General features: G+C 37.8%; 1 protein-coding gene and 1 long non-coding RNA gene across 8 annotated transcripts in view; one reads left to right on the top strand and one right to left on the bottom strand.

Moving 5' to 3' along the window:
* Window positions 1–15525, top strand: part of slc2a9l2 (solute carrier family 2 member 9, like 2) — a 153067-nt gene that overhangs the window by 54642 nt on the left and 82900 nt on the right. For all 7 annotated transcript variants that reach the window (XM_078948021.1, XM_011475092.4, XM_011475095.4 and 4 more), the window contains exons 8-9: window positions 3897–4084; window positions 7323–7433. In XM_078948021.1, the coding sequence (XP_078804147.1) occupies window positions 3897–4084; window positions 7323–7433 (299 nt within the window). The remainder of the gene's footprint in view (window positions 1–3896; window positions 4085–7322; window positions 7434–15525) is intronic.
* Window positions 1–15525, bottom strand: part of LOC144992319 (uncharacterized) — a 92319-nt gene that overhangs the window by 8818 nt on the left and 67976 nt on the right. The gene's annotated exons all lie outside the window — the stretch shown is intronic.

Raw genomic sequence — 15525 nt, 5'->3', positions numbered from 1 at the left:
TGTCATCTCTCTGGGACCTGAAACTTCCCATCTCACAAACAAACGGAAAAGTTGGAACACAAAGCCTTTGAAACTGTCTCAGTATAAAGATGAATTGGCCTTTATTTTCAGAGCTGTCCTGGCTTGTTTCACATTATGTTGTATTTTGCACAACCTCAAGTCTATATTTGGACATTAATGCATAAATGCACAACATCTTTAAAAACATAGATTTATGGGTAACTCCTTTCTTCCAAAGATTTAAATCTTAATCCTTTTGACCTTCACTTGACTTTCAAACATGCTGTGATGGGGAGAATGCTTTGGTGTAGGTTTGCTTTCTGGGGTACTTTTAGATAATAATTACATTTCTGTTCTGCCATTTTGTTTTTGCCAACATAAAGGTATTTTGCTTAAGGTTTGACATTTCATAATCCTAAACCACAACAAAAAGCAGAACAGATGACCCAAATTAAATCAGCATTTTTTAATTACTTTTTATTCTCCTTTTATGACAAATGTTGACAAAATTCTTAGCATTTGTAACCCTCATCATTCTGAAGTGATAGAGTTGGTGCTTGAGTCTGTAAATTATAGAGCCTTGATTAATGCTCTCACAAATGTCCTTTGAGAGGTAAATGAGGCTAATTGTTAAAATGGCTCATTTGCCCTTTAGAAAATATTCACATTTAGCATTATCATTTCACATTACACTCAGTTGCATTGGAAGGACACTGAAAACCTTGTGTCTAATTACATAGAAAGGCTGTAGGTGCAATTTGAGCATTTATTGTTGATTTTTATTATATTCACGTAAAAAGTCTAAAATTAACAGACAAAATTGTTGTTGCCTTTTGGTTAGTGAAAAAAAAGTACATTGGTTGATGAAATACCTTGAAACTGATCGAAATAAAAATCTGCTAAAAGTAATTACCGGTAATCAAACTCAGATGAAGGTTTTATATTATTTTGAAAAGAGTAAACAGCTAAAAGGAGGTTTTCTCATATTTTTGTTAATAACCTCTAAATTCTTAACTTTGTTCATCTATTACAGGGGTCGGGAACCTATGGCTCGCGAGCCATATATGGCTCTTTTGATGGTCACATGTGGCTCGCAGACAAATCTTTAATTATACTTTTTTTTCATTAGACCAGTCCTTCTCGGGCGCGATGCGATGCCAGAGGCGCGCAGTAGTAGCGGTGCTTGGAGAGAAAATCTGTGCCAGCGCTATCAGTTTACTATTATCTATTATTTCACAGAGTTTGTACCAGCCGGAAACCTGTGAATTGCCGTGCCCAAAACTGCACGCTCCCGTCTCTGATAAAGAGCGCGCAGTTGCGGGGACGGGAGGTGTGAAGAAGAAACCAGATAGTGGGGTTGAGGGGTTGTGGGGACAGGCAGCAGGTGAAACGCGCAGGGATTGTAATAACATAAAACCCGCTGTCCGTCACTCACTGCAGCGTGTGAGTGTGTGTTTGGCTCCACGTCTGCATGTGAGCAGTCTTTGTCACATCTAAAGAACATTCAGACCTACGATCACGTTTAAAGTCTCAACGCCTGCATGAAGCAGAAACGTTACTCACCACGTATCAACCAGACTAGACCATCAGCAAAACTACCACGAAAAATACTCATCATTTATTAGCAACAGCATAACAATGTTATTAAAAAGAATCCACAGACTTATTGTACTTTAAAAGTGTTGAATTTACATCAAATGCACACATTCATTTGTATATTTAGTTTTAAACATATTGTCGCGGACTGAGTTGGATGACTGTTGGGCCGCGTTAAAAGTTCTGGAGTTCATGAACGCATCAAGCAGAGATCTGATTGGCCCTCAGTTCTGTCGCTCAGCCTGTTGTTAGGTAGTTTGGACCAATGGGGTTCAGCTGTGGGCCGAATAAGGGAAATGGGAGGGCTGACGCGGCAGGAGCGAATATAAAGTTGGGAGAAGCGCTCTCGTCTCTGCGGGAGAGATTGAGGAGTTGCTGAATTAATTGTACGGCGTTTGTTGCGGTCTGCAGTAACCAGAATAAAGAACCTTAAATGAGGTTAAGTCTCCATGCCTCAGTGTGGTAAAGAGACACTACATTATTGTATGGCTCTTTCGAAATTACATTTAAAAATATGTGGCGTTTATGGCTCTCTTGGCCAAAAAGGTTCCCGACCCCTGATCTAGTACTTGGTGCAGCTGTAAACAAAAAAACTCTTAGGGTGTATTCAGACTGCACACAGTTGGTTTCCAGCTGACGAGGTGAGCTTTGGTTCGCTCAGATTCCTCAGTCTGAACACAATCTGTTCCCGGAGCGGAACAACTGAAGCAAAATGGCCACCGTAGCTGGTGATCACATGATGTAAACAGGGTAGGTATGTAGCAACCAATGAGCTGCGGACAAATGTAAAGTAACTATTGTCATTTTATCAAACACAAAAAAATGGTCCAACTATTTATTTGTTAGAACGTTTTTTTTTTTTTTTACCACAGCTAAAAATCCTATTTACATGCTTTTCTGTGTCTTGTTACGCGGCACCTGCGCTGCACTGCTGTGACTTCATCCTGAAACTACCTTTTAGTTTCTATAACAGAATTCTGTCAAAACAATGCCATAACTTAACATCACAGCGATGAGACACAGCAACTCATTGAAATGTGGTCGGATGAATGCAGCCTCTTTAACGTTACGCACATTGCCTCTCACTGTTTTTCCCACAAATCTATATGTCATAAACACCTGGCAGCCTGCCTTCATCCCTGATGCTTCCTCATCACTGCAGTTGTTAGCATCCTCTGAGTTAAAGCACACACGACTCGTCTTCTTGCCAGTAACCTTCTTGCAGGATGCCTCCACCGTAAAAAAGTAACAAGTAAAAAGTGTTGTTCCTAACATTCAAAACTAATAATCGACATAAAAAGTTTTAATAAGTTAACTGTCCGGATAAGGATTGTAAATCGCAGCACGTCCGTCTTTCTCTAGTCGTTTTCACCCGCCCTCGTAGATTCTGGCCAATGACTGACGAGATCTTTAGTCACGTGGTTTTGTTTACAAGCTTTGGTCCGTAACAGAATGGGCCGCTTGATGCCGGTCTGAATACAGACCAAAGCAAGGTTTGGAACTCGATCTAAAACAAATTAAGCGGACTCGATCCGGGAAAAAAATGATTTTTCCAGTCTGAATACACCCTTAAGCTTGCCTGCTCAAAAAAATAGAACACATTTTGAAATCAAATTTTCATTCATTGATTGTGTGTATTACTCACCCAAGGCAATAAATAATATTGCATTAGTTGGTTGTTAAAGAGTTAAGATGTAAAGTTCGGTTGACTTTTTTAATGAAAGCAAACAATATACCAATAGAGCATTTATCCTGACATCAAGGAAAAGTGTTTACCTATTCCTTTTGTGCCATTCATATTAATTCAAAATGTTTTTATAAGGCTTCTCCAGAGCATGTTATAAAGCATGTATCCTTTTTGAGATCAATAAAGTATTTTAAAATATTAATCAAATTGAGGTTATTTATTTACTTATTAATTTCTTTTTTTGCTGAATGTTGAATCTCAGCCTCTGGTCTGTTTTTAGAAAAAAACATTTACATTCTGTTTGGCTGCTTGATCAGAAGTGCTCAATCGTGGAGCATAAAGAATTCAAAGAATTGTAAATATTTCAAGGTTTACAGAGAGACTTTTGATTGCAAAGATACCAGGGATCCTGTTGAACTGCAGGACGCATCTTTAGATTTGTCAGGTTGACTAATTAGATGTTCTGGTTTCAACAAATAGCTCAATTTGTGAGAATGCACAATGTTCTCATTTGTCATGGAACAAATCTCCACTTTGATCTCAGCATGATGGCTGTTATTGGTGGTTCCTGCGTGTTGGATATTTTTTAATGCCATGCTCGTTTGTGTGTCAGCTTTTCAGAGATTTTTGGGGAAGAAGGATGTGTCCCAGGAGCTGGAGGAAGTCCATGCGGAGGCTCGAGCTCAGGACAACCTACACACTGTCTCAGTGTTACAGATGCTGAGGAGTCCAGCTGTTCGCTGGCAGCTCATCACCATCATCATCACAATGGCCTGCTATCAGCTCTGCGGCCTCAATGCTGTAAGATGATGCAGTTGTTTCACTTGATAGTGAAATACTTTAGGTTGTCCAAACAGTTTTTCCTCCTTTGCTATAGTGGGATTTCATTTTTATTATGTATTGATTTTTTGTGAAAGTTGCTAAGTGGGAACTTTAGCTTAAATCAATCAAAATTATTGACAGTGTCAAGGCTTAACTAACGATTTGTCCTTGATGACTTGAATGAATGAATTGACCTTTTGGAGAATTATTATTTTTTGTCTATTAAAGACAAATTGTTGTGTTAAATTTGTGGTATGGCAAACACAGTGAGTCAGGCATGTCCAAAGTCTGGCTAATTCGCCAAATGCGGGGTTCACATTTCCACTGGCCCACAGGCTTCCGTCATATATGCGGCCCTCAATTATGATTTCTTGATTGGGATTGGCTAAATTATGTTATAAGCCGTTGTGAACCTTGTTTATACTTCAAAGTGATTTGTAATCGCCATGGGGCCATCATAGCGGAATCCTCCCGATCGCAAAATGTGACACCTGCTGAGGACATCACCTGCGACTGGAATTTTAAAACTGAAGTGCAACTGCATGCAAATTGGGTCATTTAACCTGGGTTTATTTTGAGTGATTAGAGTACAGGATCACGTAGCAACTCTGTCCAGAAAAAATGTCTTTTTAACACTGCAGATAATGAAAAGTTAAATGAAGAAGTTAGAAAATAGCTAACTTCACACAACTAACAGCTAACAGAGAGCTGACAACTAGAGAGAAAATAGAGGAAGTTATAATAGTTAGAAAAATATATCGTAAATCTCATATCTTGCACCACTAGAAAATGTTATTCAACCCTTTTTTATTTTAGTTTTTTTCCACCTCCGTATTGCCTGCCACTATTTAGTGGATGAACATACCACTCCTCCTTTGTCTTTCATGTACCTGCACATTCGCAGATGCAGTGTATGATAAGTGTATGATCCAGATGTCTTTAAAAATAAAGGCTGAAGACAATCGCTTAAAAAGTATAAATGCCACTTAGAAGGTCATGGTAGTTCTCATGGACAGTTGCTAGCAAAACCAGCCCACATTAGTATGACTTAGACAGCGCAGCTCTAGTTAGGACTGATGCGACGGCTGATCTCTATGAAGTATAAACCAACCTCATGCAACAACTCGTGGCCTTCAGAGCCTGAATGGTCAAACAAGAAGCACACATTTATCTGTTACGGTGTTATTTTTCTGTTCACATGATTTAAAACTAGAATTTTACTGTAAGCATTTAATAGTGAATAATATGTAACATTTCAATTGAACTTGCATTTAATGTTGCCAAAAGGTTTTAGACAACATTTATTTAAAATAATTTAGATAAAACATTATTCATTCATTCATTTTCTATTCCGTTTTGTCCCTTTCGGGGTCACGGGGCTGCTGGAGCCTATCCCGGCCACTTGTGGGCGAAGGCAGGGGACCCCCTGGACAGGTCGCCAGTCTGTCGCAGGGTAGAATGTCCACAACCAAACATCCATTCACTCTCACACTCACACCTATGGACAATTTAGAGTTGCCAGTTAACCTATGAAGCATGTTTTTTGACGGTGGGAGGAAGCCGGAGATCCCGGAGAGAACCCACGCATACACGGGGAGAACATGCAAACTCCACACAGAAAGGTCCCCTGTTGATGTTGTTTTTTCATGTCCCCCAGCCAGGACTTTAACCGGGGGCCTTCTTGCTGTGAGGCAAGAGCGCTAACCACTGCACCACCGTGCAGCCTGAGATAAAAAAATTATTTAGATAAAATTCTGTTCAATGTGAAAAAAGGAAAAGCATTCCAGTGCAAAACACATTTGTCATGAAATGGTGAATTTGCATATAATGTTATTATAAGGGTTCAGAGAATGCAGGCCGATTGGTTGGCCCTCACACGTTTCATTTTACCAAATCTGACCTTTGCAAAAGGTTTGGACACCCCTGGAGTAAATACTTCAGCTACCATACTGACATTTTGTGCCATCTGTGACTCATCACTTAACCGTGTGACCAAAAGCTTGAGATTAGAGTGGGACTTGTGAGCATATCTGCTGTATGCAAGAGCAATTTATTTTCACGATTTTTCCATCAGAGGAATGACCGCTTAAGCCAGATGGCAGGTTTTACATGGCAGACATGGCGTACATTTAATTGACAGCCATTCCTTAAATTCCAGCTCTGAGTTGGGGTTGAATCCCACTGTGCTTTAAGTCTTGGCAAGGACTTGTGACCATGAATTTATGAGGTAGTTTCCAAAAAAATCTTTCTGAATATTTACACAACTTATCCGTTTTCTGGCATGAGTTGTATGGGCTCAATCTTGAGATGCAAAAACGTTGAATATGTTCTTGCCCTTATACAAATTAAGCAAGATAAGAACATTCTCACTGTTGTCTCAAACTGTTTTTAATTTAGTTTCCAAAGCCTGTTAAGAATGTGAGACAAGCTTACACCAAAAGGTCCAATTTGTTGACAATAATGCATAAACATTTTATTGGCACTTTAACAGGAGGCCTGCTGACTGCTCACATGCACTGTCCCATTAGTATCTTTTTGGTGACAAGAACATCAATACTGCCTGTTAGGAGATGGATCAGGTGTGTCAGCATGCAGCACACAGTACACCCCCCCTCCCTGGGGGTTTTCTGCATCTGCAGAAGTGACCTGTGAAAAAAACCCACATGTGTTTCATAAGTTCATCAATGTGTCTCACCGTGTGAACTAGCTTTGTTTCAGAAACCACAGAAAACATTCCTTAAGGAAAGCAAGAAAGATTATTGCTCAAATTAGAGGGACTTTGTGTCTCTTTGTGGGGATTTGTGGACATTGGGCTTTTCTTTTTCTACAGTACTCCACATTTAATCATCCTGCTCCCACTGTGCTACAGTGCATTTAGGTGGTAATGAATGTTGGCCAACCATCGGACCTACTTCCCTTCTCCTAGGCTTGCATGGCAAATAATAGCCTAGCATAAGAAGGAGACTGATTAGTTTTTACAGTCCCACCACTGTCAACATGATTTTCTATATACAAAGCAGAAGACACTGATGGCACTAATAGTTAAAGCAATAAGTTTTTTAAATATAAAGCAGTATATTACTTTTGTGAGAAAAATATGATTTTAAATGTCCTTTTAAATTACTGATTACTTTTACAGAAAAACAACAAAAAATGGTTGTGATCTTGGTAAAAGAAAAAAAGGAAGGTGGTTTTAAGTTGATTTATTCTATTGCAGATCTGGTACTACACTAATGGGATCCTTCGGGAAGCAGGCTTTGCTGAAAACATCCTACCCTATATCACATTGAGCACAGGGGCTGTTGAAACTCTGGCTGCCATCATCTCTGTAAGTACGCTTGTGTTATTTGAACACACATGAGGTGGTTTGGATTTTCCAGCTTTTAAGAGTTAGTGATAGCACAGATAGGTAGACTGCAATGCTTCATGTGTAAATTTGTTTAGAATAGTGTTGTGGAACTGTTTGTTTGCTAAATGTGAAACTTTTGAGGATTTGATAGCTTACAGAAAAAAAAGTATTTTAGTTGGAAACAATGTAGTGCCATAAATAGGCAGTGCTGACAGTGAGGTTTCAACATAAAAAGGGGTTTTCATGTTGGTTCACCAGCTTTCATGGTGGCTGAGCATTAGAACTCATCCTCTCCAGGGAATGCTCTACACTCTAGAGATGGACATTTTTTCAGGAATTAATAAAGAGTAGAAAAAGAAAACTTGATAGAAAACCAGATTAACGTTGTTTCTCATACTTTTCTGTGAATGTGTTTCTATATTTAGTAGAAACTCATTAAGGCTACTCACTGCAACATCTTGGCTTTCAATTAGACTCTAAGTGACTCATTTATTTGAGCCTAGTATAATGAAACCTATATCAAGTTTGGATAAAACTCCTAACAACAGCTGTATGTTATTATGATGAAAGACAAATTCAAAACACAATTTTCTGAGTATTAAAAATGTAAAAAAAAAATATTTGATGCTTGCCAAAAGAATTCTTTGATAAGGATTTAGGGGGTGAAGTCTACCGATTACACTTTCTGTTCTCCAACAGCAGGGAACAACTTCCAGAATTCTTTGACATGACCTGTAGTTTTCTGTATTGATTGTTTTGCTTTAGGAACCAACAATAACTGATGTTTACATGCCATTTTATGCATTTAGTCTGACGTAGGAACAATTGTGAAGACTATGCTATCGATGTACGTAACATATTATATTTACACAAATATCTTCAAGTGACTTACTTTTCCATAACTAGTAAACTGAGGGGAAAAACTTGAATGCCTCCCAGACAAGTACTGTGAACACCAGCTGCTGGTAGCAGACCTCCAGATGGGATCCTGCAGGAGGAGCCAGAGGAGACGTCTAGAGACGAAGGGCCTGGATATTTGATCATTTGCTTAGTTTACAGCTGCACTCATTTTGGGCAAAATTAGTCCTCCACACTGCTTTAGAGACTTGCACAAAAAAATTGTTGTGGAATTTAATTAGACTTTGCACATGAATGTAAATTACACAATGCCTATTCACCATTTTCTTCAGACAAAGACATTTGAATTAAGTAAGGGATATAACCAATGAGGTGTCGGTTATCAGAAATTAATAGACAACACAGACACCTAAAACGTCCAACGCGTTGCTTCCATGAAGTGTCTTATCTTCTTTTTCTTTGATTCTTTTCTCTCTTTCTCTTCTGTTGTATTGTAGTCTTCAAAATGGCCAAATTAACCAAACAGGTTAAAGTAAACTATAAAATCCCTCGTCTTTTCTACTGTCTCGTTCTTGTGATAAACTATAAGGTATGACAACCCCATGATTTTTTTGTTTATTTAAAAAATGTTAATAATTGAAATACCATCTGGCGTTAAGGTCAGCGCAGTGATGAAGAACATTTGGCCGATGTGACCGGTACATCTTTTTTAGGTGTGGTATGTGGATTATCACTTTTTAATCCACACCCTGCAGCCAATCAGAATCGAGTATTCAGCCGAACCATGGTATAGTTATGGACCATTAATTTCTCAAATACATTTCACAAGAGATTAGCAGAGACAAATTTCTTTTATGGGTCTTTTTTCAGTAACTTTAACCCTTTTGGCTGATATTTAGTGTTGTTTTTGAAAGAAGAGCCAGAACAAATCTGAACAAAACTGCATCCCATCCGCTCTCTTCTTTTACTTCTGTTAGAACCCCAGTGGGCTAACATATTCTTGAGTTTCCAACTAGCCCAGGTCCACAGAAGACGCTCTTTGATCTGAAGCAGAGGTTACGCCGCTGTGTGACTTAACTGAAAAGGCATCTTACTCCAATTATCCAGACAACAGTGTTCACTGCAATTTATGCAGCAATGTCCAGTCGGTAGACGTTAACTTCCTAAGTTTTACTGGTAGCTAAGCAGAAACATCAATATTCTTACAAATTATTTGGGGTTTTGTTTTCTGAAATAAAAAAAGGAAAATTTTATATTTTAATTCAAAGTGAAACATGCTTTTTAAATTTCAGGAGAAGCAATTCAGAACAAATTAATCTTTCTATTGTAATTTATAATGGTAAGAAATGTGGATGTACTGTATTTATACACATTTGAATTAACAAAAACAACAGTGGTTCACAAATATGTGTGTCATAATTTGGAAATCAAAAGACAACTGGAGAAGCTTTGAGGGGTTTGCAATTAAAAGAAATAAGTAGTTGGACATCAATCATTTCACTTCTTTTTACAAGACTAAAAATAAGGCTTAAACAAAGCCGTGTGCATGTTGACACTGTAGGGCTTCTGTGACATGTTCAGTAATGTGTTACTGCTGGACAAGAATCCAAAGAACAATAGAAAAGAAAAGGAAAAGAAAAATGGAGAAAAAAGGAGCTTATGTTGCATGATTTGGTGAGAGGATTTGTTGTTTTCCTACATACACTGTATTTGTTCTTTTACAGTCATTCAATTCTTTAAAGTAACAAACTAAAAGATGAAATGTTTAAAAACAAAACAACAAAAGATTAAAATCTCATAAAGCAAGAAAACATTGTGTTTTAAACTAGAACATAAATCTCTCAAGAATTGTTTCCACATTCTAAATTTGATAGCAGCATTAGATTTCAAGAAAAAATGAGGGAGAAAGTGTCACACTTTATATATTAACATTATATTAAATGGTCAATCAAGCTGAATAAAATTAAGGAATGAAAAAAAAGGGGTCATGTTTTACATGAGATAGAATTCAAGCTGTTTAACACTTTGTCGTTTTTTGGTTAAGCCTTTCTTTCGCATTGGGCGGAGGCCCTGGGGATGGAGGCCCCTGAAGATGGGTCGATGGTAGTTCTTTTTGATGTGCCAAAGGTTTTTAGCTGATGACAGGTCAGGACTGTGGCTTGACAGTTTTTCGTCCAGTCTCTACTGCAAATCCATAATTATGATAGAAGCAAAAATATCATGAAGACTGTGGCTTTAATGGGTCATGTTCACACATTCATTCTTTTTGGCATGATAGAGGAATAATGGACTTCAGAGGATGAAGCAGAGGGCTGTGTGCTTGGACAGGGATTTCTACAACTGTTCCTGAGTCTCTGCATTAATCTTTGTTACAGAATCAAGCCTGCTTTTAATTCAGCACCATCATTTATATTCCATGTGGACGTTGGTGATACAATTTTGCACAGACAAATGTGTTCTGCCCATCTGTACTTCTGCATTAATCTTCCTCACTAATCTGCGTTAATACCCAGTTATACAATTAAACTACTGCTGTTTAAACAACTTAAGCTGCAAGATTTTTTCCAGGTTGTTCTTTTAGAGTTCCTAAATTTTTGTTGCATGTAAATGCATGTGGGGGTAATTTTTTTTTTGTTGCCACCTTCTTTCTGTGTTTTAAAGACTGCAAATTCCTTATTTTGTTTTTATTGCATTTTATGTCACAAAGCGTTTATAGTTAGTTAGACCTGTAGGGAAACATATTATATAACATTTCCTGTCCTAAGTATGGTAATTTCTACTTTAGTTACATCTATTATTACGTAATAACTGTTTTCCTATGTTTTTTCCCAACCAAAGGTGAAATTATATGCAATCATTCAAGACAGTGTTTCTCCATGCATGACACATCCCTTTTACTATTTTTTTCTATTCTGATTAACTTTGCTTTGGGAAAAATATCAAATAAATAATAATAAAAATTTTGAATCTTCACCCAAATAAATGTTTTCTTTATCTGAACCTTGTTCAGATTTTGTGTGCAAAGTTTTCAATGATTGATCTAACACTGGTCAGTAACCGCCGCGCTTGAATGATGAGAAGCAGTCTCCATCACAGTAAAAAAGACTCTTTAACATATTTGAAATTACATTTTCTTTAGTTTAACCTCCAGTCAAACTGTTAAAAATCAGTGCCTTTTACCAGAGAAGACTATACTAAAAGTCCTCCTGTTTCCAACTCACTGATAAATCTAAATTGAGTCTGGGAACAGTTTGCTTTATAAGAATTTAGAAATTTAACCTTAATTGACCTTTTGGCTAGTTTTCTTATTTATCTGTGCAGATTAGACTATGAAAGAGGGTTTTTTTTGTCATCTGTAATCACAATGACAGGCATGTTGCTGCTTCCTTTAGGAACATCTGTCAGAAGCAGCTGGTTTGCCCACAGATTCAAGTGGAAGAGGAAATGACAGACATTACTTTTAATTAACCTCTGTAAAATAAAAAAAGGGCTTTTTTTTAATAAATGAAGTGTATCACTACTGCTGTGGAGATAACCACAGATGCAAAGTTTCCAGATAGAGGAAGAGGATTTGCATTGCAACCACTTTAATGAAATGTCTATGTTAATGCACATTTAAAACTCTTGCATTGCTATACATATTTTTAAGACCATTTTCGGGCTAGGCATACAAAACGTGCGTCCATTAAATGCGTTTTAAACATAAAACCAGGCAGATCTTTTACCAGTCAGGGACTCTGATTTGGTAGTGACGTGTGGATGGCTCGAAACTACCAACTGGGGCAAGATTCCTAAGATTTGCACCTCTTCTATTTCAAACTAAGCCTCTTCCAACTGTCGGTACATGTGTCCTCATTGGGTGGTGACAGCAGGGTGAACACCATACAGTGTATGCTAAACGTGAGTTCAAGAATGCGCGTTAACCGCCGGTCAAAGAAGAAGAAAAAAGTATTACTGTGATTTTCAGTGGAATATCTTCTCATCTTCAAAGATGATCTATGTGTTTTGTTCTTATCATTCTCCTCTTCAGTTCATATTTCATATTGAAAAAGTATAACCAACTCTTTCCCTTTGATGTATTCACAACAACTATATTTTGGTTCAGATCTAGAAACCTTTGATTAAAAAAATAAAATGTCTTTTTTCTCTTAATTTTTTTCTGTAAGAATCCTGCACTTTTTAGCTTCCTGAATACTTGCAGTTAGAAGTTGGACACGGATAAAACAGATGATTAGAAGAGACTGTTCACACAGTATCTACAGAACATCCTTTTAAATGTAAATTAAAGCTTTCCTTGTGCTTCACCCTTGCATGCGGCCTTGACCATAAAGTCAACTGCTTCATAAATGCTTCGCTTATTTATCAACTCTCCTAGCTGTGTTTGTTCTAATGTGTTTCATTATTTTCAACCATAGCTATTTTCAAAACACATTAGGGATAAGGGGAGAAAAAAAACGATTACGAGCCACTAAATGTAACATGCTATCCATTGACCTCCTGCTTACTTTTCTAGTGTCCCTCTGGGCAAACACCCTTTTAATGCAGCACACTTGTCACTATTCGACTGACTTAGAAGCAAGAGCCGAGGACTTTGTGCCACCATGCATTAATTCAAACTCGTCCGCTGGTGTCGTCACACTCCAGAGCCTTTTGGCAAATTTAATTTCTAAAAATAAAAAATTTTTTTGGAATCTGGAGGTGTTGTAAAATCAAATGATTATATAAAATTACAATCCAAACCTCATAGTGCTTGAACTTACTCATATCATTGGGGTATAAATATTTTGGGCACCAGTGTAGTTATTACAGTATGCTTTGGCTTTAATTGTTGTCATAAGTATGTTTTTGAATCCTAATTTTGCATTTGTTTGGAGGAGATTGCAGAAGTAGCAGAACCGGAGGAGACAGTTTTTTGTAACAGCTTGTCTGATTTTTGATGTGATGCGTTATGACTGGACACTTTAAGCCTGCCAACGGTGAGGGCGGAAGTTGCCATTCTGACCTCTGTCAAATCTGCCAAGAAGCAGGATAAGATTGAGACACTGGCTTGTGTGCAACTAGAAAGTTAAAGACCCACTCTAATGAAAATCGTGTTTGAGTGTTCTTGTAGAATTTTTCTTATAATGGAGGACATAAAAACAACAATATTTAACATAGCATGTCTGAGTTTTTTTTTCTTTCTCAAATTGTTGTGAATCAGGAACAGACAAAAAAAGGTTGTTGTTGTGACGTAGAAGCTTCATTCTGATGCAGGCAACTTGTTCCATGTACATCTTTGTTTTCCACTTCTGAGCTTGCACCCTTAATTTTAGGTTGGGGTTGTAAGCTAGCGGGAGAACGTGTAAACGGATGATAGGACATGGGGGTGGGCTTACGCTGCGCAAAGAGTTCCACCCACAACTCAAAAGCAAATTTCTACAAAAAAACTACTGCCATTTTGTGGCATAATCATGATTAAAAGACCAATGGAAATGCTTTTACAATCGATCAAAAGATGATCGGAGTGGGACTTTAGAGGTCTGCGTTCATAATCATCAGTTCACTGCTTGTCTTTGCTCACAAAGACACATAAAGCTGGAAGCATGTAAGTAATTTTTGTCAGTAATGGAACGGCTTCTTTGTCTCATTCAGTTGGAGATTTAACTGCTGTCATTTTTCATCCAGTTTATTGTATCGGCAATTATAGAAAACACATAAGCATGAAACAACAGTGTTCAAAATCTTTCTGCACTGAAGAGTAGACAACTGAATGAAAGACAAATTCACACAGTTTCCCAGTCTCATAGGTCTTTTCTGTCCCCAGTTATATTTTATGAGGTCCTGCAAAAGACAAACTTCTGCTGCCATTCTCATTTCACCAATGTTTGCTCTGGCTTCCCCTCATTCTCTCGCATAAAGGCTCATAAATAACCATGGTCTGAAACCTTCAGAGACCCTAATGAGCTGTGGGTCTGCTGCTGGTTGCTGTGTGCCTACATATGTCTGCAATGTGGGAAGTATAGCTGAGAGAGAATCTTCTTGTGCCTGCAGGGAGCAAGCCAACTGAGATATGCATACTTAGACACAATTGTGTACTGAGCGAACGCCACTGCTTTTAGAGGCAATCCAAATATAAAGCTGATGCAGTCTGGGACATGCCAGTGGGGAAATACCCAGAAAAAGAAAACAATCGTATAGACTATGGAAAAGCGGATGAGGCTTCCTTATGCTGAGGTATGGCTCAGCACCCTCCCTTTATATCTCTTCTTAGAAGCCCTATCTGTAAAGGAAAGGAAATGGTACAGAGAGAAGTGTCTTTTCCCCACAAACTCGCAAGCAGTGCTGTTCAAAACATATTTTTTGGACTATAAATCACTCCGGATTATCACAGAAACAACAGCAACAACAATAACAACAACAAAAAGCAAAATAAAGAAGAAAAAAATCATAGTAAGTTATTCTGTGGGAAGAAAAGCGCTACGCCTTTGAACAAATCTGCCAAGTCGGTGTAATGCTCTGTTCACACCGAACACGATTCTTACATCAAATTCACTTCCGTGCCTCTTTTCTACGGACATCAAACTTGATGCTCAAAGCTTGTCCAAAAATGTGTTCATGCACTAGATGCTCGCATCGCATGTGAGAGATGCAACTGTAAGGTTTTTGGCCTTATCGCTACATGGAAGCATTGACTGTATATCTCATTAACAATGAATGAAAAACACGGATGATGTTAAAAGATCGGGTTTATTTATTTTGAAGAGCTCTACAAAAACATCGGTAAACACATCTCCATGTCTGGGTTCATGACATCATTCAGCTTTTTTTCCCTGTGATTTTTTACATCCTTTACTGCAGAAGCATGACTTGCTGTGTTGCAATAGCCCAAGGATGGAAAAATAACGTTAAGAATAATAATGTCTCAAAAACAAACAAGAAAATATCATAAAGTTCAGGAGAACAGTCTGATTGTCCTCCATGGACGTGTCTGAATTCCCACCCACTCCCTAACTACTAAAATACTATTTAATGCGGAACTATAGAATGCCCTGGATTTTTAAAGCAATTCGGACACCATGCTCACGACTTCTTTTTCTTTTTTTCTAACGGCAAATATGACGTCGTCAAATTCACTAAGTAAAAATCTCATTGATATAAGCGTTTTGCAACAGCCATTTATGAATCCGCTGTGTTCTGAAGTTAAAAATGTTGATGTTTTATCAAAAAAATACAT

This window comes from Oryzias latipes, chromosome 5 (assembly GCF_053564925.1).
Source record: "Oryzias latipes strain Hd-rR chromosome 5, Olatipes_Hd-rR_3.1".
Taxonomy (NCBI): domain Eukaryota; kingdom Metazoa; phylum Chordata; class Actinopteri; order Beloniformes; family Adrianichthyidae; genus Oryzias; species Oryzias latipes.
Note: the sequence above shows the minus strand (reverse complement) of the source record. Positions and strands in the feature narration are given on the sequence as shown.